Below are 26842 nucleotides of genomic sequence, written 5' to 3'. Positions count from 1 at the left end.
ATAATGTTGAGATTAATCATCTATATGTCTGTCTTCACTATTCTGTGCATACTCAAGGGGAGGCAGCTGTTGGTACTTTTATTTGTGCTGGTTTGAACTGACATCAGAGAACTTACATAGGTAACAGTTTAAAATAGAATTCACAAAATTACAAGGGGTTCCTAAAAACATTCCAGCCACACAGTTTATTATTCAAGGCTTCCATTGTAAATAGATCATTTCAAAGGTGAGACAATCTGATGACTCTATCCTTAGGGCTGACTTTTTAAACTAACTTTCCTCTCTATCAATTTCTTTATCTCCCAGGAAACACCACTGCCACTTAAGGTACTCTTTGTATTTAAGTCTTCTAATCTTTTCAGGTATTTGAAAATTGCTGTCAGTGATGCTAAAATATGCCAAGTTTTGGAGGAAAAATAAAAACCATCTGATAGACATATATATAGCAGGTGCTTCACTGGAAGAAATATTATGCTGTAAAATAGAATGAAAGCCACAAAATGTATGTTCTACACAATAAACTCTGGTGGTCTATACTTTTACAAATTGATTTCCACTGGCTAAGCTAACAGAACTTATCAGCTGCAGTCTTTCAAAGAAAACATGAATGTGTCTTTATATTACACCATTTAAATTTGATCTTACTAAAAGTTGTCTGGAAGGCAAAAAGAAATATCTCTTTATAATTACAATTGGTGATAGTCGATTATCTATTGACTTCCTACAAGGCTCAAACACTATGTTCCAGGGACTGTGCTCAGTCACTCAGTCGTGTCTAACTCTTTGTAACCCCATGGACTATAGTCCGCCAGGCTCCTCTGTCCATGGAATTTTTTTTTTTTTTTCATTTATTTGGCTGTGCTGGGTCTTAGTTGCAGCATGTGGGATTTAGTTCCCTGAGAAGGAAATGAACCAGGGTCCCCTGCATTGGGAGCTCAGAGTCTTAGCCACTAGACCACCAGGGAAATCTCTGTCCATGGAATTTTCCAGGCAAGAATGCTAGAGTGGGTTGCCATCTCCTCCTCCAGGGGATCGAACTTGAGTCTTTTGTGTCTCCTCCTTTGGCAGGCAGATTTCTTTACCACTGCACCACCTAGGAAGCCCCTAGAGGCCCCTGTGGCTAAATTTGGGAAACACAAATTAAGAGACATTTTATTTTATTAATTTATGTATTTTTAATTGAAGGATAATTGCCTTACAATGTTGTATTGGTTTCTGCCATACATCAACATGAATCAGCCATAGGTAAACCCGTGCCCCCTCCCTCTTGAACCTCCCCACCCACCTCCCTCCTCCCACCCCATCTAACCCCTCTAGTTTGTCACAGAGCACTCCTATACAGCAAATTCCCACTGGCTATCTATTTTACATATGGTAATATATATGTTTCCATGCCTCTCAATTCACCCCCACCCTCTCCTTCCTCCTCTGTCCACAAGTCTGTAACAGACTCATTTTAAATGGCATCAGAGAAGAGGCAGAAGAAGGCAAAATTTGAATAATTACCAAATGAACACACAAATGTTCCACAAACTTATCAAAGAAGGAAAAGCTGGGGATCAGGTTGCTTACAACAAATTCACAACAGAGAATTTGACCTCAGGTGGATTTTCCCTGGTGGAGAAAAGTGGAGAGAACAGACCCAGACTTGTTTTATTGTTGTTGTTCAATGGCTAAGTCATATCCAACTCTTTTGTGACCCCATGGACTACAGCATGCCAGGTTTTCCTGTCCTTCACCATCTCCCAGAGTTTCCTCAAACTCATGGCCATTGAGTCGGTGATGCCATCCAACCGTATCATCCTCTGTCATCCCCTTCTCCTCCTACCTTCAACCTTTCCCAGCATCAGGCTCTTCGCATCAGGTGGCCAAAGAATTGGAGCTTCAGCATCAGTCTTTTCAATGAATATTCAGGGTTGACTTCCTTCTAGAGTAGACTGGTTTGATATCCTTGCAGTCCAAGGGATTTTCAAGAGTCTTCTCCAGCACCACAGCTCAAAAGCATCAGTTCTTTGGCACTCAGCCTTCTTTATGGTCCAACTTTCACAATGGTACCTGACTATGCTTTTTAATACACTGTCTAGGTCTGACATAGCTTCACATCTAAGGAGAAAGCACCTTTTAATTTCATGCCTGAAGTTACCATCTGCAGTGATTTTGGAGCCCAAGAAAATAAAATCTGTCACTGTTTCCACTTTTTTCCCACCTGTTTGCCATGAAGTGATGGGACCGGATGCCATGATCTTAGCTTTTCAAATGTTGAGTTTTAAGTCAGCCTTTTTTTTTCAACAGTATGAATAAGCCTTGTTATGAGGTATTAGCAAATGTAATGAGACAGAGAAATAAAATGAAATTTAGTGAAACCTTTTACTAGACAGAAATGTCTAGAAGGATGCTCAGAAGTACCCTAGGAGGATAGCTTGAGATTCTGAATGTCAAACAGATGGGGTTGAAATTTATCCTCAAGCCATTGGAGAACCAAAATTGACCTCTGATAGTTTAATACTTAAAACTCTAAGTCAGGAGATCACAAAGTGTGATCCAGGGACCATCGGCATTACTTGGGCACTGGCCCCATCTCAGAGCTAACTAACACATGGGAAACTCCCAGCATGGAACCCAGCAGCCTGCATTTGAACACACCTCCTGGGTGATTTTGACAACCACTGGTTTATGCAAATTAAAATAATCAAGGCAACGTACCAGCTACATATTCTTCTGCTGGCGGCATGCGCAACAGAAACCAGTCAGAATGGCCCGAAAGAGAAGTTTCAGAGCCATCTCTGAGTAGAAGACCAGAAAGGGGAAATAAATGTTTTTGAAAGATTTCCTATTTGACATTTAACAGTACTTCAGGATCACCTTTTAACGTGCTATTAAAGCTTCTCTCTTAGAAGCTTATCATAAAAGGAAATTAAAAGTGACTAAGTCTCCAAATGGGGATTACAGCCTACTAGGTTTTCTCTCTCCTCTTCTGAATAAGAAATAGATTCCTCATCATGATACGTGTATCAGGAGGGAACTGGGATAAAAAAGAACTAACATTTACTGACGACTTCTCTCTCAGGCTGCTCACATGCATTATGTCATTTAATCCTCACAAAAAAGTATTATGAGCCACACTATATTACTACCCTTTTTTATAGATAAGGATACTGGGGTTCAAAGAGGTAAGAAAAGTTTAAAATAATCAATTAGCAAGCACAAAACAATTAAGTCCTTTTTTCCCCTATGGTACCATCCCCTAGGAGGTCCAAAGATTCCAATATAAACAAGGAATTCCTATTATTTCCATTTCACTTGGTGTTTGAGACATTCTTTGAAAGTTGTTCATCTTGCTTATGTAATGGGGATGACATTCTGAAAGTTTTTAATTCAATTCAGTTTGCCCCTTAATCCACTGTTTTCTCACAAGCTTCCACCTGAGAGTGTATGGGTATCTGTTACCTGACCTCTCTAGCAGACAAACATCTCCAAACCCAAAGGGCTTGAGGTCCAGCCAGCAGAGAAAGGGTAGCAAACCCACTGGCCCAGAGGTCATGAGAAGAAAGGACTTGGAAGGATTTAATGGCTCCCCACAGGCTTCCCAGGTGGCTCAGAAGTAAAGAATCCACCCACCAATGCAGGAGACACAGGTTCGATCCCTGGGTCAGGAAGATCACCAGAAGGAGGAAATGGCAACACACTCCAGTATTCTTGCCTTGGAAATCCCGTGGACAGAAAAGCCTGGTGGGCTACAGTCCATAGGGTCACAGAAGTCAGTCATAACTTAGCAACTAAACAGCAATACGAATGGCTCCCCACATCTCCCAGTTTCTCCTCTCTGAGCTTTGCATCTAGAGGTGTTAGGACCAAACTGAAGCCAGGACAGGCTCTAAGGGGCAGGCTAGGCCTGAGAAAAGCTGAGGCACTGGGAACTCCCACAGGCAGTGTAGCTAGACCAATCAGAAAAATCCCCGTAGACCCCTGCCCGTGCCAGACCTGAGCCAATCCGGATAGGGATGCAAGGTTAAAAGTCCCGCGCGCGCGTACGGTTTAACCAATCAGCTATGCTGTTACAGGAACAAAGAACCGTCTGTATAAAAGTAAATGTGATTCAGAGCTCAGGGCTCTGGCCTTATTCCACTGTGTTGGATGTAGCCCGGGCCCTAGCTCGAGCTAGTAATAAACCCCTTTATGCTTTTACATTGCTGTGGACGTCTTATTCTCTCAGTTTTGGGGACTCAGACTCTGGGCATAACAGAGGAGAGCCAAAGAAAAGAGAGATTTCTGGCTCCAGTTCTGCCTAGGACCCCAGGAAGAGATTGCCCAGTGGGCCACATAAAGCTGATCTTAGAGTAAACGTGGAGGCAGAGGGCACTCAGAGGAAGGGCTGCACACCTGCACCCACACCTGGGGGACACAGGCCTGGCCCAGAAGTCCTCACAGTCCTCTTGGAGGCCCAGAAAGCAGCTGAGTGGTAAACCAGGAGGTGATCAAGCCTATAGGAGGGCCAAAGGCCAGGTGAAGGCCAGGTCAGGGATTTAGGAGGCCTCTGGGGCCAGAATGACCAATGTCAGGGTCTTCAGAAAAGAAGGCTACCAGGTCCTTCCCAAGTTGTATAAGATCAGAACACTGACACACCAACCCCAGACATCAGCTGTGCAGGTCAGCAGGGCCCGGAGATGGGCAGAGCCCCAGGAAACTACGCCCTTCCCTCTCTTCCCTGGGGAAGAATCACTCCCTTGTCACTCCCCAGGCCTGTGGAAGAGACTGACTGGCTTTTCTGCCGTTCATTGTTTGACACACATGTACATACCCTTTATTAAGTGCCAGGCGTTATGCTAAGAGCTTACATGTTCATTCATGTAGTAGAATCAGAACACAGAGACAGAGGAACTATTAAGTATATCCCTGTTCACTGATGACAAAACCAAGGCACAGAGAGGTTTAGCAAAAGGTCCAAGAAATAAAACAAGAAGTCAAAGACAGACTCTGCTTAAGCACCAAACCAGAACAAGTTTCTCACGTGATTTACTGTTGCTCAGAAGAGCTAAACTGATCAAACTAAACTTGATAAACTCGACCACACTGAAATGTTTCACCCATCATGTTATCCAGCACATGGGAGGTCCTGAGGAAAACCAGGTGGGTCATGTGAGTGAAGCAATGAAGGACGAGGAGGAGGAGGCAGAAAGGAACAGGAAGACAGAGGAAAGAAATCTCCTGCCTTTTCAAGTCAGAGTGGCAATGTGTCCATATTTTCAACTTTGGGGGGAAAAAATGGTGGTAACTCACATTCTCCCTACAGGTCCTCCAAAAGCTTGTAAAACAGGTGAGTCCCTGGAAAAGGGAATGATGACTTAGCAGCCTGGCTGGTTTTCTCTAGTCTGGTTTCTCTTGTCTTCTCTTTTCTCTTTCCAGTGACCACTGCTTGGACCAAAGAGAAATCAAAAAACATGCCATTTCTCTAACTTTTTTTTTAATGGAAAATGTCCAGTTTTTCGAAGTATTTTTTAGTGATGTTTAATGTTTTTCCCCAAAGCCCACAAGACTGAAATACCACCGTCAGCTCAAACCTTAGTGTAAAGGTCTTCAAGTTCATTTTGCACGGAGCACATAGCTGCCCCTTGCAGAAACCCTTCACACCCCGCCCCACAGGAAGACAAAACGCACCGTCAAAACAACAGAAAGGGAAAACAAGGGCAGACTGGATATAATTTTAAAAATTAAATATATGGCCTCCAGAAATATACTGTCATTTTTAGGATCAAAAGGAATGAACTGAAAGTATAAGGAGTTTTCGAGGCTTTCTGGGGCCCCATTAATTATTTTTGTCCCTGATGCTGCCGCTGCCGCTGCTGCTGCGTTGCTTCAGTCGTGTCCAACGCTGTGCGACCCCAGAGACGGCAGCCCACCAGGCTCCCCGTCCCTGGGATTCTCCAGACAAGAACACTGAGATATTACTAAATGGAGCCACTGCTAACACTGACATAATCTCGGCTCCCAGGGGGCAGTCTCAAGGGACATGAGGCCCACCAAGGTGGCAGATGTATGGCACTGACAATATATTTATCTGAGATCTGGTTCAGTTTTTAAAAATCTAACATGCCGCTGAATAGGTCCTAGGATATGGTATTTGTACAATGTAAAAAAAAAAAAATGATTCTTTTGGGGGAGAGGAGAAAAAAAAAAAACAGTGCTTTCAATGTTCAGTATACTTTACATCTGCTGCTCAGCTGGAAACACTGTTAAAAGGCCATTAGGACCTTAAGGTAACAGACCTCGAAGGCTCTGAAAGCCAGGGAGCAATTTGCTGTTTGTGTGAGGATCAGCCCAGCCACTTCCTTTTCAAGGGCTGAAAACAGCTTCTGTCATGAGCCGTGAAAATCAATTCCACAGGAACCAGGCTGAAACGTGGCCGAAGGTGGTGCACCTGCAGGCTGGCGCTACACAGCAGAGCCTCCTTCTGGGCGTCCCTGGCACCTTCCAGAAGGAGAGGATGGGCAGTCTGGGACTTCAGAAACCTCCAGGCTTCTCTCTTAGGACACTGGTTCTCTCTGATGCTTCATTGGGTTAAAATCCGAATTGTGTGTGGCCCAGAATGAAGATCACTTCAGGGAGTGTCGACCTGGGAAAAGCCTACTCTGGCTTATTTGTATTCCATCTTTCTGTTTTTCCTGATGATAGTAATTTGGAGAGAGGCTCACTTTTTTCCGAAGAATATTGTTTCAAAGCCTTTCAACATAGAAGGCATTTTTTTAACTCTTTTTTTCAAGTACACATTATATTTTTGAAAATTTCAGAGGAATCACAATGGTTTTGTCAAGAGTTGTACCTGATAAACTCATGGTTAGAAAGGTTAAAACTCACTTTAAAATGCATGACAGGTTTTTCAGTTATAGGAAATTGTTATTCCAGTTATAATATGCAACCTTGGTTACCACATAGAATTAAGATAATGATAACCTATATTTTTACATATAATCAACCTTCTGTTAAATTGCGAACCTTTGTATAATTTACTAAGCATACACTGGATAAAAATAAATTGCCATTCTTAAATCATAGCAATTAGTTTATGTTTAGGCATATACCTTCTCACAATATTGAATTTATCTTTACAGCAATAACCCAGGCTGAGAAACTGACTCAAAGATAATTTGTTAAATTAATATGACAAAATGAAAAAGCATAATTTCGTGGTTTTTTGCTGTGAATATCTGTTGTACCTAATGTACTATTTTAACTGGAATTTAAATGTGATTACATGTAGTTTCTTGATTAAAATAGAAAAACATGTTTATACAATTTTGATATGTCTATTATACAAAACATATCATGAAGATCTCTGATTTTAAGAAATCCTCAGGTTATTTTTTCTAAAAAACAGAAGGTGGTAAGTGAAAAGAGATTATATGTATTAATTTTGTTATTGATGACATAAGAGTTGCCATTTGCAACCTATTATATTCAATTGAAATTGACCTTTTATGACAGCCATGTGGTAATGTAAGCAAAATGAATATATTCTTTATGGCAGTCATATAAAAAGATTGGCCTAAGCTTTTAACATAGTACTTGACCTCCTGGTGTCTGAATACCCCCAAGTCTGTGAAAGAATATTGAATAAGATAACCACATAATCAAATGAGTAGTAAAAGCACAATAAAAGCCTTTCACACATTAACACTTGATAATGTAAAAGTAACAGTCAACTATGTTCCCTAAATTCAGTACAAACTGGAGAGGCTGGAACAGATCAAATAGGAATTCTCAGAAACCCTACACTTCAGGAATATTAACTGCTATTAATACTTCAGAATTAAAAATTATTTTCTAAACAGAGCTCCCATTATGTCAAAGATAGCTTAAACTCCTCAAAATCATTTGTTAAAACTTCTGCTACAAAAAAAGAAAAAAAATCAAGTGATTTTAAATGTTATCATTTCTAAGTTTTAAAAACTCCCAGTTAAGATTTGGAATAACATAGGATAAGCAAACAGCTAAAGGACAATATTTTCTTACTATCCCCCCCAAAAAATTAAGGCCTGTCACTTATAAATCTATACTAGCCAAAAGCATAGTTGCTTTTTTTTCAAGTTCATTGCAAAAGTGCTACTGACTTTGTGCTATTCTGACCCATTAAGAAAATAATAATTGATAGTTACTCATCTCTCTTTTGGAAGACCTCAGAGTGCTTTTTTTACAGAGTGGCCTCCACTTCACTGCAACCTTGAATGGAAACACCCCTAGCTCCCAGAAATTCAGCAGAGGAGCACCGGCCTCTGCTAATCTCAGCTCTGCCGGGGACACAAAAAGAGAAAGTCAATTTCTCAAGAAATCCGAGACGTAATAAGAAGCAAACACACTACAGGACACAGGTGTGCATGCCCAGAATGCATTATGCTACGTCTTTAATTAAATGCGTATAAAATGAAGAGTGACCAGCTCTAATGTAGTCTCCTTGTATCTGGAAGTCAGGAACAAATGGCTAAATCTGCACAGGAAAAGCAGCTCAAAGACGGAGAGGTGGGGCTGGAATCACTCTTGACCAGAGATATCTTCTAAAAAGGACCCCAAAATGTGTCCTACTTACTCACAGAAAGCTGACCATATTAGCTAAAAATAATAGGGATGCTACTGCGAAAGAAACTTAAATTGTCCTTTCCCAGTCTTCCTTTCAAGCAATGTTGTGCTTTTCTTTTACTCATGCAGAAACGCCTCAGTCAGCTGGGTGAAACCCGGTCTGCTCCAGGCACAGGTAATTAAGGTTTGAACTAATCCAGTCACTCGCTTTCCCTTGGTCCCCCTAGTGGCCAATATAGACATCTGGAAGAAGGCAGAGGAAATAGGGTGTGTGTGCAATTTAGAGCAGAGACGCTTTCTGGATGGGGGTTCTTGCCCAAGATCAAGGCGGAAAACAATGCAAAATCATTGCCCAAATCAAACTGGCTACCCTGACCAAACAACAACAACAAAAAAAAGTGTGTTTAAAACCACGCTGAATGCACTCAGAGTGTGGCTCCCAGACACTCCTCAAAAGATGGTGCCTGGACCGACAGTATCAACATCACCCGGAAACTTGCTAAAGATGTAAATTCCAGGCCCTGTTCCAGAACTACTGACTCAGAAACCTGCGGGGTAGAGCCCAGGCATTTGAGCTTAGCAAGCCCTCCAGTGATTCTGGTGCCTGATAACGTGTGTGAAGCACTGCTCCAGATCACTGGCTCTCCTCCCCACATGCACATCAGAATTCCTTGGGAAATTTTAAAAAGGAGGAGATGGAGGGAGGGAGGGAGGGAGAATACCCTTCCCAGACCCCTTAAATCAGAATATCTGAAGATGAAGCCCAAGTGTAGGTTTTTTGTTTTTTTTTTTTAATATCTCATACGATTCCAGGATAAGCCCTGGTTCTTTCCAACTCAAAAGAGCCAGTTGTTAAATTTTCTGGAATTTTGTGAGCTGGTTGCTAATCTGTTAGTGGCTCGAAATTGGCCACATTTAGACCACAAAAATTGGCAAATGCTACAAATCAGGTCTCCCCACACACTACCCTCTAGAGAGCCAATCATTTCGCACGCATCAGTTCGCCACTGGCCAGCGTTGAGAAATGGGCCTAAAGCAAGAGTGCCAAATACTTAATTAATTCAGGTAGTCTGAGTCATCCCTCTCAGTTTCTCCATTACCCATCAACTCCTTGGGATTCTTATTAAGATTATAAAGATTAAGTAACCAATTTAGTGGCCATGAAAATGCAAAAGGCTATCAGCCCCTCTTACAGTATAACCGTGACTAGCTCAGATCAACAGCCACGGTCCTTTTCCTTTCTCTTCCAAGCAGCTATAAAGAGTAATATTCCATTATATATACCTTCTTTTTCCATTCCTCTGTTGATGGGCATTTAGGTTGCTTCCATGTCTTAGCTATTGTAAACAGTGCTGCTATGAACATTGAGGTGTACATGTTCAATCTTTTGACAAGACCATTTTACAAATGGTGTTTTATACTACCAATTTCATCACATTAAGAGCCATGTAATATCTATCAGTCCTTTGGTACTATTAATACAAAATAATCAGTGGCTCAAGTTTAGTTTTATTTATTTATTTAGGCTTCCCAGGTGGCGCTAGCGGTAAAGAATCTGCCTGCAATGCGGAAGACTTGGGTTTGATCCCTGAGTTGGGAAGATCCCCTGGAGGAGGAAATGGCAAACCACTTCAGTATTCTTGCCTGGAGAATCCCATGAACAGAGAAGCCTGGGGTCACAAAGGGTTGGACACGATTGAGCAACTAAACAAGTTCAGATCAACAGCCACAGTCCTTTTCCTTTCTCTTTCAAGCATGGGCACAGGAAGCAATTCTGGAATGAGAAGGGTGGGTAAATACACTGGGGGACTTCCAGGGGCAGACTGCCTCATCAATGTGGAGATGCGCGTGGAAGGAACGGTCCCTCTGTGTGCCTCAGCGCATCATCACGAGGCTTTGCTTCTTGGTTCTCCAGCGGGCATCTTGTTTTCATCATGTAGCTGACGTGGATGATGGACAGAATGAGGATGGAAGGATCAAAAGATGGGGAGAACCTGAGAGTGGGTCATACTGTTCACTTGCCACCTCCCCGCCCCAAAACTGCTCTATGGTGAGACTTCTTTGCATGTAAAATAATGGCTCTCTTTGGTTATGTGAACCAGTTGAGTCAGGATTTTCTGTGACCTGAAGCCAAAAGTATCTTAAGTGACACAGATTATTTCAGGCGAGAGTTTCAACAGCTTGTCCTCTTTAAACCTTTTCAGTGGAACCTCTAAGTAGCAGAGCAGTTTTTAAAGGTTTTTTTCTTTTTAATTTTACCTCTTCTCTGATGACATCATTTACCCTTTTCTCTGCCTCTTATGTTCATCTGTGCCCTCAGCTGCTCATGTTTTGGTACCGAAAACCACTCCCTGGCTGTCCTCCTTCCATCTCCGAACTTTTCATGACCCCTCTCTATTCCATCCTGTTTATACTTCTTGCCTGACCTAAAACAAGACTCTCATCATGTCCCTTCATTGCCACGACTCTCAGATGATAATGTACTTTCTGCTGTATAAAGCCGAGGATGCCCAAGGTCCATCAAAACTCCAACCCCACCCTATCTGTTCAACATTGCTTCTCACAAGCTCTTAATCAATCCCTTTCTGACTCTCCCCCACAAGCTTTATTTTGCTCGCCCACTTAACCCCCACCCTAACGGCTTCTTTCATGGCCCTCCGTCAAAGGTGAGCCATTCTTCAAGGTTCCTGTGATGGTAAATTTTACAGGTCAACTGAACCAGCCTAAGGAACACCCAGATAAGTAGCAAAACATCATTTCTGAGGGTGTCTGTGAGGGTGTTTCTGGAAGAGATTAGCACTTGTTTCAGCAGTCTGAGTGGCCTATGTGGGCAGGCATCAATCGCTTGATCTCCTAAATGGAACAGAGTGGCAGAGGAACGGTAAATCCTCTCTCTCTTCTGGAGCTAGGATGCCCACATGTTCCTTCCCATGGACATCAGAGCTCATCGCTTGATCTCCTAAATGGAATAAAGTGGCAGAGGAACGGTAAATCCTTTCTCTCTTCTGGAGCTAGGATGCCCACATGTTCCTGCCCATGGACATCAGAGCTCCAGGTTCTTGGAACTTTTGATTCAGACTGAACTATCCCACCTGCTTTCACAGGCAGTCAGTTTGCAGACAGTATACTGTGGGGCTTCGCCTGTGTAACTACAGGAGCCTACTCCTATAATAAATCTCCTCTTCTGTATCTCTAACCATCTATCTATCTAATAAATTTCCCATATATTTACATATGAGGTATATATTCTTGGTTCTGTTCCTCTGGAGAACCCTGACCAAAACACTCCCAATAAAATTTGACTTCCTCCTTTCAGGGTAAAGGGCAAAGAAATCTCTTCCTGATATGATTCTTATCATTAACGATCAGTCACGTAATTTGGCACTTAAGCCATAGACAGGTCGTTTAATCTTGGGCAATGAAGTAACCTTTTTTTTTTTTTAATAAATGTATTTATGTTTTAAATGAAAGATAATTGCTTTACAGAATTTTGTTGTTTTCTGTCAACATAACATGAATCAGCCACAGGTGTACATATGTCCCCTGTAACAATTTAATATATTCTTCCTCTTGCTGCTGCTGCTTGGTCGCTTCAGTGCAACCCTATGGACTGCAGCCCGCCAGGCTCCTCTGTCCATGGGGATTCTCTAGGCAAGAGTACTAGAGTGGGTTGCCCTGGGAGTGCCCTCCTCCAGGGAATCTTTCTGACCCAGGGATCGAACCCGGGTCTCCTGCATTGCAGGCAGATTCTTTACCCCTGAGCCACCAGGGAAACCCATTTTTCATCTTAGCGAAAATTTTTTAAATGTACATTTTTACATTTTTATACTGTATAAAAAAATACCTTTTTTACTTGAATTTCAAAATGAACACAGCTGATGACATATATGTTGATACTTTCTGAGAGTTAATAATGCACCTCTATTTGGGAAATCTTTTTCTCTCAGTGACCCTAAAACTCCGAATAGTCCTCTTCTGGTTTTATGATGTTCTGTTGCCAGTAAAAGGTACACATGAACTGTGTCAAAGTATTTTTATAGACTTGTTAATTTGATAAACATTTCTGAGACACATGATTCTGTCTTTCAACCTCTATCTCACACACACACCCCAGTATTTATTCACCGTCGGACACACAGTAGATGCTCAATAAATAACTGTGGACTGATCAATGGTTTGGGTGGTGTCAATTTTACCTCCTAAACCCCTCTACTTCCTGCCATTCCCACAGTCACCGCACTGGTTCATGTAAACATCTCCCCTCTTCCTGTATCTGCCTTTGGCTCTCCTCCAATCAGTTCCCTACAAAGCAACCAAACTAACACTCAAAACCATGTCCCCTCCTAATTAAAACACTTCTTCAACAGCTTCTCCCTGCTCTGGGTTAAAGGCCATATTCACTGTAGTGAGTTGAACAGATTACAATGCTGGTCGAGGAAAGAGACAGGGCCAAGAGAGGGCAGCAGACAGAACAAGCTTCACTTGGGAGGCACTTGGACAGGTTGCAATAAGAAGAAGTCCCTCAGAGCTGAGCACTTTCACAGGTACCAGAGAGTCCCCTGCAAGGAAGAGGAAGCACTGAAAGATCCTGCCAGGCAAGGGGGATGAGGTCTCTGGGCAATGGTGCTCAGCCACAGGGTGTTGAGGGTGCAGCAGCTTAGAGTCTTTTATAGGCCCAAGGTACACAAAATAGGAAGGTTCTACATAGTTTAAAATCTGCTTCTTTGAGCTATAAACAGTTGACTTTAGCCCACAGGCTTTAGCACTAAGGGTCCATGTCTGCGCCAAAAATAGTAAACGGTTGGTCAGTGTGCTTGGGCCATCTTGGATCACAAGTCATCAACCCAGTCCTGGGCTTCCCTGGTGGCTCAGATGGTAAAGAATACGCCTGCCAATGCAGGAGATGTGGGTTCAATCCCTGGGTTGGGAAGATCCCCCAGAGTAGGGCATAGCAACCCACTGTAGAGTATTCTTGCCTGGAGAATTCCATGGACAGAGGAGATTGGTGGGCCAGAGCCACAGGATCGCCAAGAGTCGGACACGACTGAGCAACTAACACTTTGACTTCTCCAGGCTCTTCTCCCAAGGCTCTCATACCCTTTGCCCCTGCAACGGCCGTTTCCCCAGGTTCGGGGCCTTCTTATCACAGACAATGCGTGTTCCCTCTGCCCTCTCTGACTCTGTATTCAGGTTTCGGAGCCCATCACTCTTCCTCAAGGAGGCATTTCTATAACCCTGTGATCAGAGGACAGGATCCTATTAAATGCTTTCCCAGAGTCAGATACTCCAGTGCTGTGTAGTCATCTCACCCATTCACTGATAAATGTACCCTGAACTTCCGCTTCCCTGCTGGGACTAAAATTCCCTGGTGCCCTACACCCAGAACCACACAGTGACTTACACATAGTAGGTAAACAAGAACTACTTATTAGAGAAATGGAAAAAAATGTCTAAAAGAGATGAAGAATAGGTTGTAATAGTAATCAGTAGCCTGGCTAATGTGTAAATGTGGAGTCGAATTTCTACTTTTCTTTGTTACTAACTGTGCATTTGTCTAAAAATATTTTTCATCCTGGGTTATTCAAAAGTCTCAAATATGTCCATCCAGGATTATTAGAGTTTTTAAACCTTCACCAAAGAATTAGTACTATGAAATCCTTTATTTACAAAGACGCCATCCCAAGGAGTCAAGTACACTATCATCCACTGTCATGTAAATCACAAAAAACTGAATAATACTGGAGAAAACTATAAAACTATTTAGTTTCATTATGCACCAGCTAAAGAATTTAAGAGAGCAGAATTTGGTCTGCAAAATGATATAAGCACCAGTTTGAAATAATAATTTTTCCTGTTTATACAGGCAAGACAACTCCAAGTCACCTTGCTGGCCTTACTAGAAGCCTTCAGAGAGACATGATTAAGGAGGAAAAAAAAAGTCTTATTTATGATTTTACTTTTGTGAGTCTGAATATATTAAGATTAAGCTAATGAATTATTTTGTCAATAATTCCTTTACTACAGTTTTTATCCTAAACTCATATTTCTATAAAACTCTTGTGACAGAATGGTATGTCACTTTGGTTTTAAAAGACTCAATAATTTTATATTCTGTCAAATGTTCATAATACCCATAACTACAGAAGAACAGTAGTCACCCTCTCACATAAATTATAATGCAATGCTTATACTACAATATTCTAAAGAATATCTCACTGTACATTTTAAACCACTTTTGATAGTGGCCTACATTTCTGCTCACAAGCTATTACGACATGGCACAGTTAAAAGATGTGAGTTTTATGTAAAAAAGTGTATCAGTCAACTCAAATGAACTCTTCTTCTCAGTGATGACATATCATCTTCTAATTAAATCAGCTAAGATAACTCTGTTTGCAAGGATGATTCTAAAATTAATTCCCAAATCAAAAGTCTAACAAGTGGTACTCCTAATAGCCCAGATTTTAGATTGCTTTGATACCTGGAATTAATATGAATCTTTCAGTAATCTAGCGACTTGACAAATCATAAAAAAACCATTTGAAGTTCCACTAATTCATTTATACTTCACACTGTTCTTCGAAAGGATCTTAAAGACATCATCTAACGAAACAGAGCGCTAGGAAATCAGAACTCTGTGAAGGAGGCGGTTAAATGGAAATTAAATTATTTATCCCTAACTAGGAGATTTAAAGAGTAAGACTTACCAAACACTGTTTTTTTCATTTATGTTAATGTGATATCTACATGTAAATTGAAAAAAGAGTTGGGTTAACAGCAAATGTATTAAAGAAGTTGGTTTGCTGGTGAGCAGAGGAAGGGTAGGCTTATTCCCTGGGAAGCCCACCAAAAAATGGAAGGAACTGCTGGACCCAGGCCAGGTAAGATGAAGCATTATATATTCTGAAATTTGAAAATGATAAAGAAGGACTAAAGCAATCACTAGTATATCCCTGGAATATTAGAGAATGTTCTCTTTTTTTTTTACTTTAGATTTTTGAGATTTTCATATTTTTGAGATAAGCTGATAACAAAGAGACAGGAGAGAATTTTTATGCTTTCTTAATATCTAGCTATAGCCTGACTCACAGGAAAAAGTTGGCAGAGTAAATTATTGAGAACAGCGTTAATTATATTTTCCCCCCTAGTTTTTGGAGATAAACTTTCCTCCTCCTTCTACCCTCATGATAATTTCCTATAGTAAGTTTTTTCGGACTAACCCAATATTCAGAAAGTAGGCCCAGTATATTGGAAAAAACACCCGACACATGTTTTTACTTTCTATCTTTTATAAAACCACATCTATACAATGATCAGGAAAAAGCACAAATACACAGACAATTTAGTGGTGGAAGCATAGCCAATTCCAGAGAACATAAAACCCAAATTCAAAGTGAGTTTGAAAAACTGTAGATGTTGCAAGTAAATAGAAAAATTCTCAGCTTGAACTGTGAGTGAATGCATATGGTGATTGAGAATACCAGGCTATATAGGTATTAGATGAGAACAGAATTGATTTTACATGCATTCATTCAACAAATACAGCATGGCAGTGGGCAAGTTTAAGTGTATGTACTTCAGGGCCTGGGGTCAGAGTGCCTGCATTTGAATTCTAGGCTCCTCACTTTCTAGCTGAGTCATCCTCAGGCAAGTTAATTATCTGTTACTCGGTCTTTTCATCTTTAAAATGGGGATGATAGTATCTAAGTTATTAGAAAAAGTCAATCAGTCAATATTTAATGTTTTCAAAGTAAGTAGAGTTGTCGCATAGGTGCTGGACACAGTAATTTGTACATAAGGGACTGTTAAGTAAAGTTACATTAGATAAACGAAAAATATTAACATGAGCCAATAAATTACCACTCGTCAGCAACACATGCATATTATAATTAATGACGCCAAAAAGGCTCAAAGCATAAAACAGAGGCTCCATAAGCATAAACCAACATCCCCTGAATTGCCTAGCCTTTTAAGCAGATGCTCTTTTCAGCTGTGAGTTCCTTTACAAGTTTGGAGCCATCAGTATGACTTGGATTGGAAAACAAGATAAGGTTACTGGTGCTGGAAGAAAAACCTGCATTTTCGCGCTGACTTTTGATCAGAATAACAAAGAACCCGATGATACATGGCTCAATATCTTTCCAGAAGACAGAACAAGAGAAAATAAGCACACTTCGAAGGTTTTTGACTAGATATTTGGGAACGTTTGGATACCACAAAAATTACTAAGTATCAGAATGGATTGCTGAGAGGGGCTCGAGAGTCTACTCCTTTGGAGGTCTTTCAAACAAGGACAGATAGTCTATCTGATCTGCCTGGGATGGTTTAAAATCAGAGCTGAGTGAAGATTAATGGTACAAGCTGCCCCTTGAAGGCCTCCTCTTTCCCAACCACTCTCTGAGAGTCGAACTTTATATATGACCCATCACAGCCCCTCATCTGTTGAGTTTGAAGAATTCCCTTTTATCCTAGAATAGAAAAGGGCAACACTATTTCACAATTGTGAGTTCTGAGTAAAACTTTAATAATGTCATGATGAGACATAATGTCCTCATTACTTCTCAGTTATTTTACCAGGCAAGCTACCTGCAAATATCTTTCAATTAGAAACAGCTCTCATGAACCTGAAATCTGAACAGCAGTTCCTTTAAATTCATGTTCCCTGGCAGACTAAACAGCACATGCCGTTTCACAAGCAACCCATTAAAAGTCCAAACAAGGCAAAGGATAAGGAGTTGAAGGGAAGGATAACCGCCATATACTAGATAATTAAAAGCAAATAGTATCAAGAACTAGGGAGGAGAAGAAAAGTGGGTTCATTTAATTATAGGACATAAATGATTCTTCCAACAGCAATAGGTAAATTGAGTAAAGTTTACCTTGAAAAAATGTTGATCCTTAATACACAGGTACCTTTCTTCTCATTTGTTTTTCCTATCAGATGTGCCTCTGACCCCCAACGACCTGTATAGCTTGAGTATTTCAAAGGGTACCAAAGGACAGGAAGCTTTATGCAAAGTCAACAGTCCCCCTAGTCCTAGAAAGATAATTTAACAGAAAGTGTACACATTTTAGAAATTCATAGCTAATTAAAAAGCCCTGTAATTGTCAAGGTGGGGATAGCAAAGGGGGGAAAATCCCTCTGCAGCTAAAAATCTACTAAAGGATTTATTTCAACCACTGAGAATGTTTCAGAAAAGTCAGTGGTGCCTACAGAAATCATATACACTAAAAACCTTCCCTTTGATATCAAGGAGATTTGCATCGTGGTAAAGACCTGTAGTCTCCTGAAAGCCCCACAATTCATTAACTAATACAGAAGCAATTTAAAAATAGTCAACTATTTTCTTCTTGGAGATACCTTTTCTGAAATCATGTTGGGAAATACCTGTGTGCTTAAAAGACATAGTTTGAAAAATCCCAGATTAGAGGAGAAAAAGTTCCCAGAAAAAAAGTGATCCATATTCTAAACCTTTAAAAAGTTGATTTCCCTGAGATTGAGGGAGGGGAAAAAAAGGCAAAGCTGATCCTTATCAATTAATTAAAAAGAATGAAATAACAGTAGACGAAGGGGAAGGAGAGTTAAGAAACTTTAGGATCTGTGGGGGCAGTCGCTCTCTACGCATTGATTAACAAATTAAGGAGCTCTGGAAAAGCGAGATGAAGTGACAGAGAGAAAAGTGGTCTTATAATTCACCACAGGTTCCGCCTCCGACTCACCAGAGGCTGCCTACGTCTGGCTCAGAATTGAAAACCTCTCCCCGAATATAATGCTCCGCGCTGTTAGCGTGATGTATAAGCTGTTGTGTTTTTGGGGTTTTTTTTTTTTTTTTCCCCCAGTGCCTACATTTCTAGAAACGTGCTCATTCCGGGATAAGTAAAAACCCTCACTTGTAGAGTTTGTGCATCAACCATAAAACAGCAATCCCACTACGTATCGAAACCGTGGTGTTTTACCATCACTGCAAAATGCACAGTAGAGACCAGCTCCTGGGCAAAACGCAGAGAGGCTGGTGGAAATCCAGGGTTCTGGCTCGACCCTCTGAGGGGCACTGAGGACCTCGGCTGCCGGGTTTGAGCAGCCCGCGCCCTCGCAGCATCCCCTGGCCCCTCTCTGCCTCTCTCAGCTCCGCGCTCCCGCAGCCAGGGGATTACCTCTCCCCAACACGTTTCATTCACAGAGCCCCCGAGATGCTCGGGTTCGGTTGGAGCTAAGAGCCGGAAAACATGCACCCAGGCGACCGCGCAAGTGGTCGGAAACCGAGCGCTCCCCACACGCCGGCGCCCGGCCCGGGGGGTTGGGGGCTCTCGAGCGAGGAACACCCGTGGCCGGGGGACGCGGGGTCTGAGGAGACCCCCGCGAGGTCCGAGGACGCATCCGCTAGCAAGCCACCCGCTGAAGTTGACTCAGCTCCCCGGAGCGGGCGGGCGAGGCCGCGCTCCGGGCGGAGCGCCGCGCGGGGCGGCAGGGCTGTCCCCCGGACCGGGAGTGACCAACCGCGATCGGGGGAGCCCTGAGGAGCCGGAACGGCAAAGCCTGCTCCAAATCTGAAACGGGCAGCCCGCGAACTCCCCAGACCCGCCCGGAACCGCCGACGTCGGAGGCCGAGCCCCCCACCCCCAGCCCCGCTCGCCCGCCCGCCCCCGGCCCGGGCGCCGGGCGCTCTGCCTTCCCGGAGGGCAGGAGCGAGGGGCCGGGGAGCCCTCCGCGTCTCTCCACCGCCCCCGCCGGCGCGAGGGCGGGAGCGGAGAAGGCGCCACTCTGACGGTGGCGCTGGGCAAACTGCGGCCGCAGTTCTTCCAAGTTTGCCTGAGCGAGCGGCGCGGGGTGGGCGCCCGACTCGGCGTGCCGCCCTCGCGCCGCGGCCGCCCCCGGGGGTCCCGGGCTCCCCGGCCCGCTCGGCCAGGGCCAACGACGAAGAGGAGCGCGAGGGCGCGGGAGCCGGGCGCGGGAGGGAGGGAGGGAAGGAGGGCGCTCCCGCGTGTGCACACACAATGAGGCAGCCGGAGACGCACACCTTCCCCCCGCCCGCTCCGCTGGAGAAACCGCCCCGAGCATCCGCCGCCCGGCACGGAGGCGCGGCGGCCCGGAGAAGCCCCCCGGCAGAAAGTGAACACCACAACTCAGCAACAGGGGTGAGGCGGAGGGCTTCCGGCAGCCCGGGAGCCGGGCGGCCGCCGAGGGCTGCAGCCGGCCCGGGCCGCGCGCCCGCGCTTACCTGCGATCTCCTGGTAGGGGATGTCCGCCAGGCTGAATCCCTTGGCACCGTACGCCTGGCGGACTTCGCCGCAGCTCCGAGCCTTCACCTCCGCCCGGGCCGGGAGGGACAGCAGCAGGCCGGAGAGGGGAAGAATCACAGCCCCGATCCAAAAAGGCATGGTGCAACATGCAAATCCAGCTCGGTGAACCCCGGGACCCGTGCGCTCTTCACCTGGCCCCTCCAGCCGAAAGCCCGCCAGAGCCGGCGGCGCGCTCCTCGCAGCTGCCCAGCGTCACCCCCTTCCGCCTGCCGAGGGGACGAGCCGCGCAGCCCTCTGGACTGCGCTCAGCAAACTTTTATAAGCCTGATGGAGGATGGCAAAGCCAACCGGGGCTGGCTGGGAAAGCAGCCGCTTCACTCCTCTAGTCCCCCAGACCGAAAACAGTGCAACAAAAACGAGGGAAAAGAGGAAAATAAATGTTTCAAAAAACCACCATAGGGGTTGAGCGCTGCGATCCGAGTTCCGAGCCGCAAGAATCCTAGCGCGCGGCGAGCTCGGCTAGCGGGAGTGTGCGGCGAAGGTGGAGACGCGCGCCGGCTCTCCCGGGAGGGAGATGGACAGGCGACCGCGAGGGTGTGCGCGCGCGAGTGTGTGTCGGTGTGAGCGCGGGGTTCTCGGGGACGTGTGTGCGTGGAGGTATGTGTTGGGGATATACGAGATCCAGGGGAAACCTCAGCTTCGCACAGGCTGAGGGAGCTTGTGAGAGTCCTCCTGAAATAGGAAGAGAGAAATCCTGGAGACAGACGCTGGGAGGCTAGAGGGAAGGAGAAAGGAGGGGAGGGAGAGAAACGTGCTACACATTGCACAGCCGAAATTCAGAGGCAGAGTCGAAGGCAAAACCTGGACTGGATTTCTTTCTAATCGGCAGCAAAAGGGGCATAAAAGGGAAGCGTTCCTCTTTTCTTCATTGGCCGCACATCCTTCGTACTCATCCGACCATGCTAGTTCTAAATACCATAATGAAGTCATCTAGAAAGACAAAGTATTTTTAAGTCATTAACTTACGTTATTAAACTATATTTTTGTGGCTGTAAAGGACAACGCAATGCCAATTGTTGCTCTAAATATGAGCAACAATTCACGACACAGCCCTCGCAGAAATGAACAATTAGAGGGGAACCCAGAATAGCAGGGCACAGTCGCTGCTCTAATTACTGGGCTTATTGCTGTTTGACTTTTTTTTATTTTCTAAAGATAACGCAAGCATACATTAGACATGTCTTTTTTTTTTTTTAATTTTGGGTTCTGGACTCAAAAATGCCCCCCTTTTAACTTCAAATGTTACATAATCTTGGATCAAAAATCATTATCTCAGATTTCTAGTGTGTAGATGAATAGGAAAGCAAAGAAGAAGCAGAACAAGGAAGAGGTGAGAAAAAAAGAGCAAGGGTCAGTGGGGTACATGAAGGAAGATATTGAGGAGGGCAGTGAGGTCTCCCCTTGCTCTAAAGGCTCTCACATACTAAACTTAGCATTTTCTTCCAAATGAACAAAATTTTCAAGTGGAGAATCGGTTCACTTCTTTCCTCCTGCCTTATACTCAAGTTTTGTGAAATGGTATAAAAATGAAAATTCTTATCAATTTTCTTATGTTAATGAAATTTGCTGGGCAGAAGCATGTGTTGAAACCCAAAGCTTGTGCAACTACTAGCAGGTAAATGCAAGACCAAAAAAAAAAAAGATAATGCTTACTTACTTTTGTGTCTGTGTGTGTTTAGATCAGCTCATTATGCAGAAATAACTGTAAGGTAATGTCCAGTTTTTTGGACCTTCTCTATAAAGCTATATTTTTCAGATGACAGCTCTTAATGACCAGAATGACCATGAAATTTAAGTCAGTTTTTTATCACGACCACTGTCATAGTCATCTTCATCATCATTACAACACGTTAGATACCTCTTCTTCCTGTCTTTAATAAATTCCTCCTCTCTTACTCCACCAAAAAGACTCCCAAGTTCCAGATCCAACCTGATTTAAACCATGAAAATGCTTAAAAATGAGTTTCTCTTCTTTACAAGTTAATTTTTCCCTTTTGAAAATTCCATAGACAAGTATTTCTTTCTGAAAACTTCAGTCACATTTTTTGTCTCTTAAAATTTTAGCATAATTTTTGCCTTCACGATATTGTACTAATGGTAGACCTCAAGTGACTTGAATTTATTTCCCTGGAAGTCTGAAATCAGGATAAACAAAATATACTCTTGGGTCATAGTGGACAAAGGATAAGATGGGTAGGATCAGGGAATGCTGTAGCCAAGTCATTATTTCTATATTTGACATGACCTTCAACCTTCTGTTTTTGTCAGAGTCAGGTGGCAGGCATTTTTCACTCCAGAGGAGGGGAGTGATTACACACATAACTTATTCTCTCCTCACACATCGGGACTCACTGTAATTTACCATTATTCTTGCAATATATAGCAAATAATGCAATAGAAAGGACATTTGAAGTAAAGGAAGAGGGGGTAAAAACATAGTATATGAATTTTAAGATATTTAAAAATCATTAAGTATTAAATAAGCATTCAATGCAATGATACAGCCCTAGGTTCTTGTACACAGGTCCTAGACTTGTAGGAAGGCTAGTATGGAAATAATAATAATTTAATCAGACATAGATTAGTTTAATCCCATCAGGAGGGTGAAACAATTTAAGGTTACAAATTCCAATACTGAAACTCCAATACTTTGGCCACCTGATGCAAATAACTGACTCATTGGAAAAGACCCTGACGATGGGAAAGGCTGAAAGCAGGAGAAGGGGACAACAGAGGATGAGATGGTTGAATTGCACCACCTCGATGGACATGAGCTTGAGCAAGCTCAGGGAGTTGGTGACGGACAGGGAAGCCTGGTGTGCTGCAGTTCATGGGGTCACAAAGGGTCAGACACGACTGAGTCAGACATGACTGAGTGACTGAACTGAACTGAACTTATAAATTCCAGTCAGACCAAAGAATTAAGTAACTTGCTTTACTGGTGCTCTCAAACCTTCTTGGTCCACTCACTGGATAGTGTCGCACTGTGTGAGGTGGTGTAAGAAATTAAGTCAAACTTTCCAGCTAAGGGCAACAGCAGAGCCTGGATGAGGTATTGGAATGAGCCTTGAAGGTCATAGGCATTTATAGAAGAGCCTTGACTAGGAAGATGAGAACTCATATTAAGGAGATGTTGGCATGTGGTTTAGATAGGAAAAAAAAAAAAAAAAGAGAGAGAGAGAGAGTTTAGCTGAGAGACTTGAACCCTGACAGTAAAGTTTATATTGTACGTCATAGGAAAAAGAAGTTAGAACATGAAGAACCTCAAACCAAAGGAAGCAAGCACATCGAAGCAAGAGAAAGGTCAGTAGGAGAAACACACAGAACTCTGTTACAGTGGTCAAGATTTCAGGTGATTGAGACCAGAATAGGAAGATAGTAAATGGAAGGAAGGCGAAGATACATTTTGCAGAAAGGATTAGCACGGTTTGGTCCTTGGTTCAATACATACAATAAAAAATTTACTAAAACATTATTTCAAAATTGTAAGTCTCATTAGGAAAATGTAGTATTTACTAGGACATAAGACTCCTGTTTACACAGCACATTCACATCCCAGCTGTTTATTTCACAACAACCCCTCTGGGCATAAGATGAATGGAGCCTCAGAGACTGAGATATGGAGACAAAAAAATTAAATCTCTGCCACAGTTGGCAGGTGGACAGAATTGCCCCTGTCAGGTATCCACCCCATGATCACTGGCTCGTCTTTCTTGCTATCCTAATCCCAACTGTGTTCAGGGCATCATGCCAGCAGCAAGGGATGAATCATAAATGGTCATCCCTTGGAGGATAGAAAGAACCTAGAAACAAGTCATGAACATTTCCCTTTTCATTAAATAGTGTAGGGGTGGGCCTAACACCCCTTGTTGCACAATGAGATATAAGCAAAAGATTTCTGAGAAAAGCATTTTTCCTGATGAAAGGAAAGAAATATGGGAACAGAGAGGTCTTTCTGCCTCTGCCTCCTCAGATGGCACAGTGGTAAACAACTCGCCTGCCAATGCAGGAGATGCAAGAGAGGTGGGTTCGATTCCTGGATCAGGAAGATCCCCTGGAGAAGGAAATGGCAACTCACTCCAGTATTCTTGCTTGGAAAATTCCATGGATAGAGGAACCTGGTGGGCTACAGTCCATGGAGTTGCAAAGAGCAGGCACACAGGCACCTGTCTTCTTACAGCTGGTTGGCCATCTCGTGAGTCGGAGACAAGACATTGCCAAGGGACAGGGAATGACAGACCAGAGGATGGAAAGAACTGAGATCCTTGGTTCCTGTTCTGAGTCACAAAATCAGCCCCACGGCTGCCAACCTCTTAACTTCTTGTTAAATAATTCACAAATATCCTGTAGTTTATGCCACTGTCATTTGGTTACTCACTTATTTACAAATGAAGGCAAATTAATGACTATAGCAACCTAAAGGAAAAGCAAAGGAAGTGAAGGCAACAGATAGGGGTTGGTTGCAAATATAAGAAGTGAACACAAATGAGGTCCCATCATGGGATTCCAGGTAGAAGCTTTTCAAAGATGAAGCAAATCCCAGGGAACATCAAAGCCAAGGAAGTTGGAGAAAATAGTACTTGGACAACGATAGGCTTCCTGGAAACTTCAACAGAAACATTCTAGTAAAGTAATGAAGTGGAGGCCATACTGCATGGAATTGTATATGAAGTAGGTGGAGGGAATATTGAAACAGCAGGTATAACTGATTACTGCTGGGTGGCAACTCTATGTGGAAGTGGAAAGGGATGGGCTTTCCCAAAGAAGCTCCTAAGACTACAGGCAAGAATACAACATGAGACATAGAAAGAGATTGAAATTTAATGTAATAGCATTAGGTAGGTTGATTTTATTTTATTTTTTAAATATTTGTTTACTTAATTATTTATTTGGCTGGGCTGGGTCTTAGTTGCAGCATGCGGAATCTATTTCCCTGACCAAAGATCGAACCCAGGCTCTCTGCATAGGGAACACAGGGCCTTAGCCAGTGGTTCAGTTCAGTTCAGTCACTCAGTCGTGTCCGACTCTTTGCGACCCCATGAATCGCAGCATGCCAGGTCTCCCTGTCCATCACCAACTCCCGGAGTTCACTCAGACTCACGTCCATCGAGTCCGTGATGCCATCCAGCCATCTCATCCTCTGTCGTCCCCTTCTCCTCCTGCCCCCAATCCCTCCCAGCATCAGAGTCTTTTCCAATGAGTCTACTCTTCGCATGAGGTGGCCAAAGTACTGGAGCTTCAGCTTCAGCATCATTCCTTCCAAAGAAATCCCAGGGTTGATCTCCTTCAGAATGGACTGGTTGGATCTCCTTGCAGTCCAAGGGACTCTCAAGAGTCTTCTCCAACACCACAGTTCCAAAGCATCGATTCTTCGCTGCTCAGCCTTCTTCACAGTCCAACTCTCACATCCATACCTGACCACAGGAAAAACCATAGCCTTGACTAGACAGACCTTAGTTGGCAAAGTAATGTCTCTGCTTTTGAATATGCTATATAGGTTGGTCATAACTTTTCTTCCAAGGAGTAAGCGTCTTTTAATTTCATGGCTGCAGTCACCATCTGCAGTGATTTTGGAGCCCCCAAAAATAAAGTCTGACACTGTTTCTACTGTTTCCCATCTATTTCCCATGAAGTGACGGGACCGGATGCTATGATCTTCATTTTCTGAATGTTGAGCTTTAAGCCACTGGATCACCAGGGAAATCCTTGGTAGGTTGATTTTATATTCCTTTTTATCTACATTCTATAAGTTTTATACAGTAAATCTAAGTACTTATGATGAGAAAGATATTGTTTTAAAATGAATATCTCAAATTTTTAACAAATACAGATGATATTTGTGCCATGTTTTACAAAGTAAAGGGGGTTACCATTATCTCATGTATGTAAAACAAATGGGCATTAATATTTCTTACAAAAACATAGCAACGTTGTGGTATGAAGTTTTTCATTGTGAATAATTTTTTTAAAGCCATGAATAAGGGGAAAAAGGCAGTTACACAAGTTACTATTCTTTTGCTCAGTTGCACCAATTCATGAATGAATTTTTAAGTTTTTTTTTTTTCCCTTTCTTTGTGGATTTAGATCAAGTAGCACAAATAAGTTCAAATGAAATCTTATGAAAACAAGAGAATGGACTTCAAGTGTCTATTCCACATCTCAGCTTGATGCAAATCAAAATTGCTTAGTTAACCTGCCTCTTGAAAAACAAGGGCCTGTAATGAAAAAGCCATCAGAAATTTAACAACAGTAGTTCTGCCAGGTGCCTGCATAACAGGAAGGTTGCTGAGTTACAGAGAAAGAAAGGTGAACTCGGGTAAATAATGACTAAAAACAATAGAAATCGTGTTTCATTTTTCTTATCAAGTTTTATACCAAACCAAATCTTAGTAATCTATTTAACATTTACTGAGCCTTACTAGTTTACCTACTACTAATATAAACCCATTAAAATTATATGAGAATCAGCTGGGTTGCTAATGATCTTGAAGGGGAAGTCAAACACAGAGGGACCGCAGATTTTTCCTATCTTAACAATATTCGTCTAAGGCTCTGAAGCCAGAGCTACTTAGCTTCTGAGGAGAGAATGTTATGATCTGCTTCATCAGATTTTTGCCTAATAGTTATGTCAGGGTTTAGCCAAGGGAACTGGAAGAGCTCTAATTATTTAATTATATTTAGTTTTCATATCGGAGAAGGCAATGGCGCTCCACTCCAGTACTCTTGCCTGGAAAATCCCATGGGTGGAGTAGCCTGGTGGGCTCCAGTCCACGGGGTCGCTAAGAGTCGGACACGACTGAGCGACTTGACTTTCACTTTTCCCTTTCATGCATTGGAGAAGGAAATGGCAACCCACTCCAGTGTTCTTGCCTGGAGAATCCCAGGGACATGGGAGCCTGGTGGGCTGCGGTCTATGGGATTGCACAGATTCGGACACGACTGAAGCAACTTAGCAGCAGCAGCAGCAGTTTTC

At 43.0% G+C, this 26842-nt stretch overlaps 1 protein-coding gene across 1 annotated transcript in view; it reads right to left on the bottom strand.

The window, feature by feature from the left end:
• The window catches only part of GPC6 (glypican 6), a 1226659-nt gene extending 1206094 nt beyond the window's left edge, over window positions 1-20565 (bottom strand). The window contains exon 1 of the mRNA XM_004012201.5: window positions 19788-20565. Coding sequence (XP_004012250.2) covers window positions 19788-19947 — 160 coding nt within the window. The 5' untranslated portion in view covers window positions 19948-20565. The remainder of the gene's footprint in view (window positions 1-19787) is intronic.
• Window positions 20566-26842: the final 6277 nt, after the last annotated feature.

Source organism: Ovis aries, chromosome 10, assembly GCF_016772045.2.
Source record: "Ovis aries strain OAR_USU_Benz2616 breed Rambouillet chromosome 10, ARS-UI_Ramb_v3.0, whole genome shotgun sequence".
NCBI classification, from domain to species: Eukaryota; Metazoa; Chordata; class Mammalia; order Artiodactyla; family Bovidae; genus Ovis; species Ovis aries.
The sequence above is the reverse complement of the archived record's forward strand: the minus strand, read 5'-3'. Positions and strand labels throughout refer to the sequence as shown.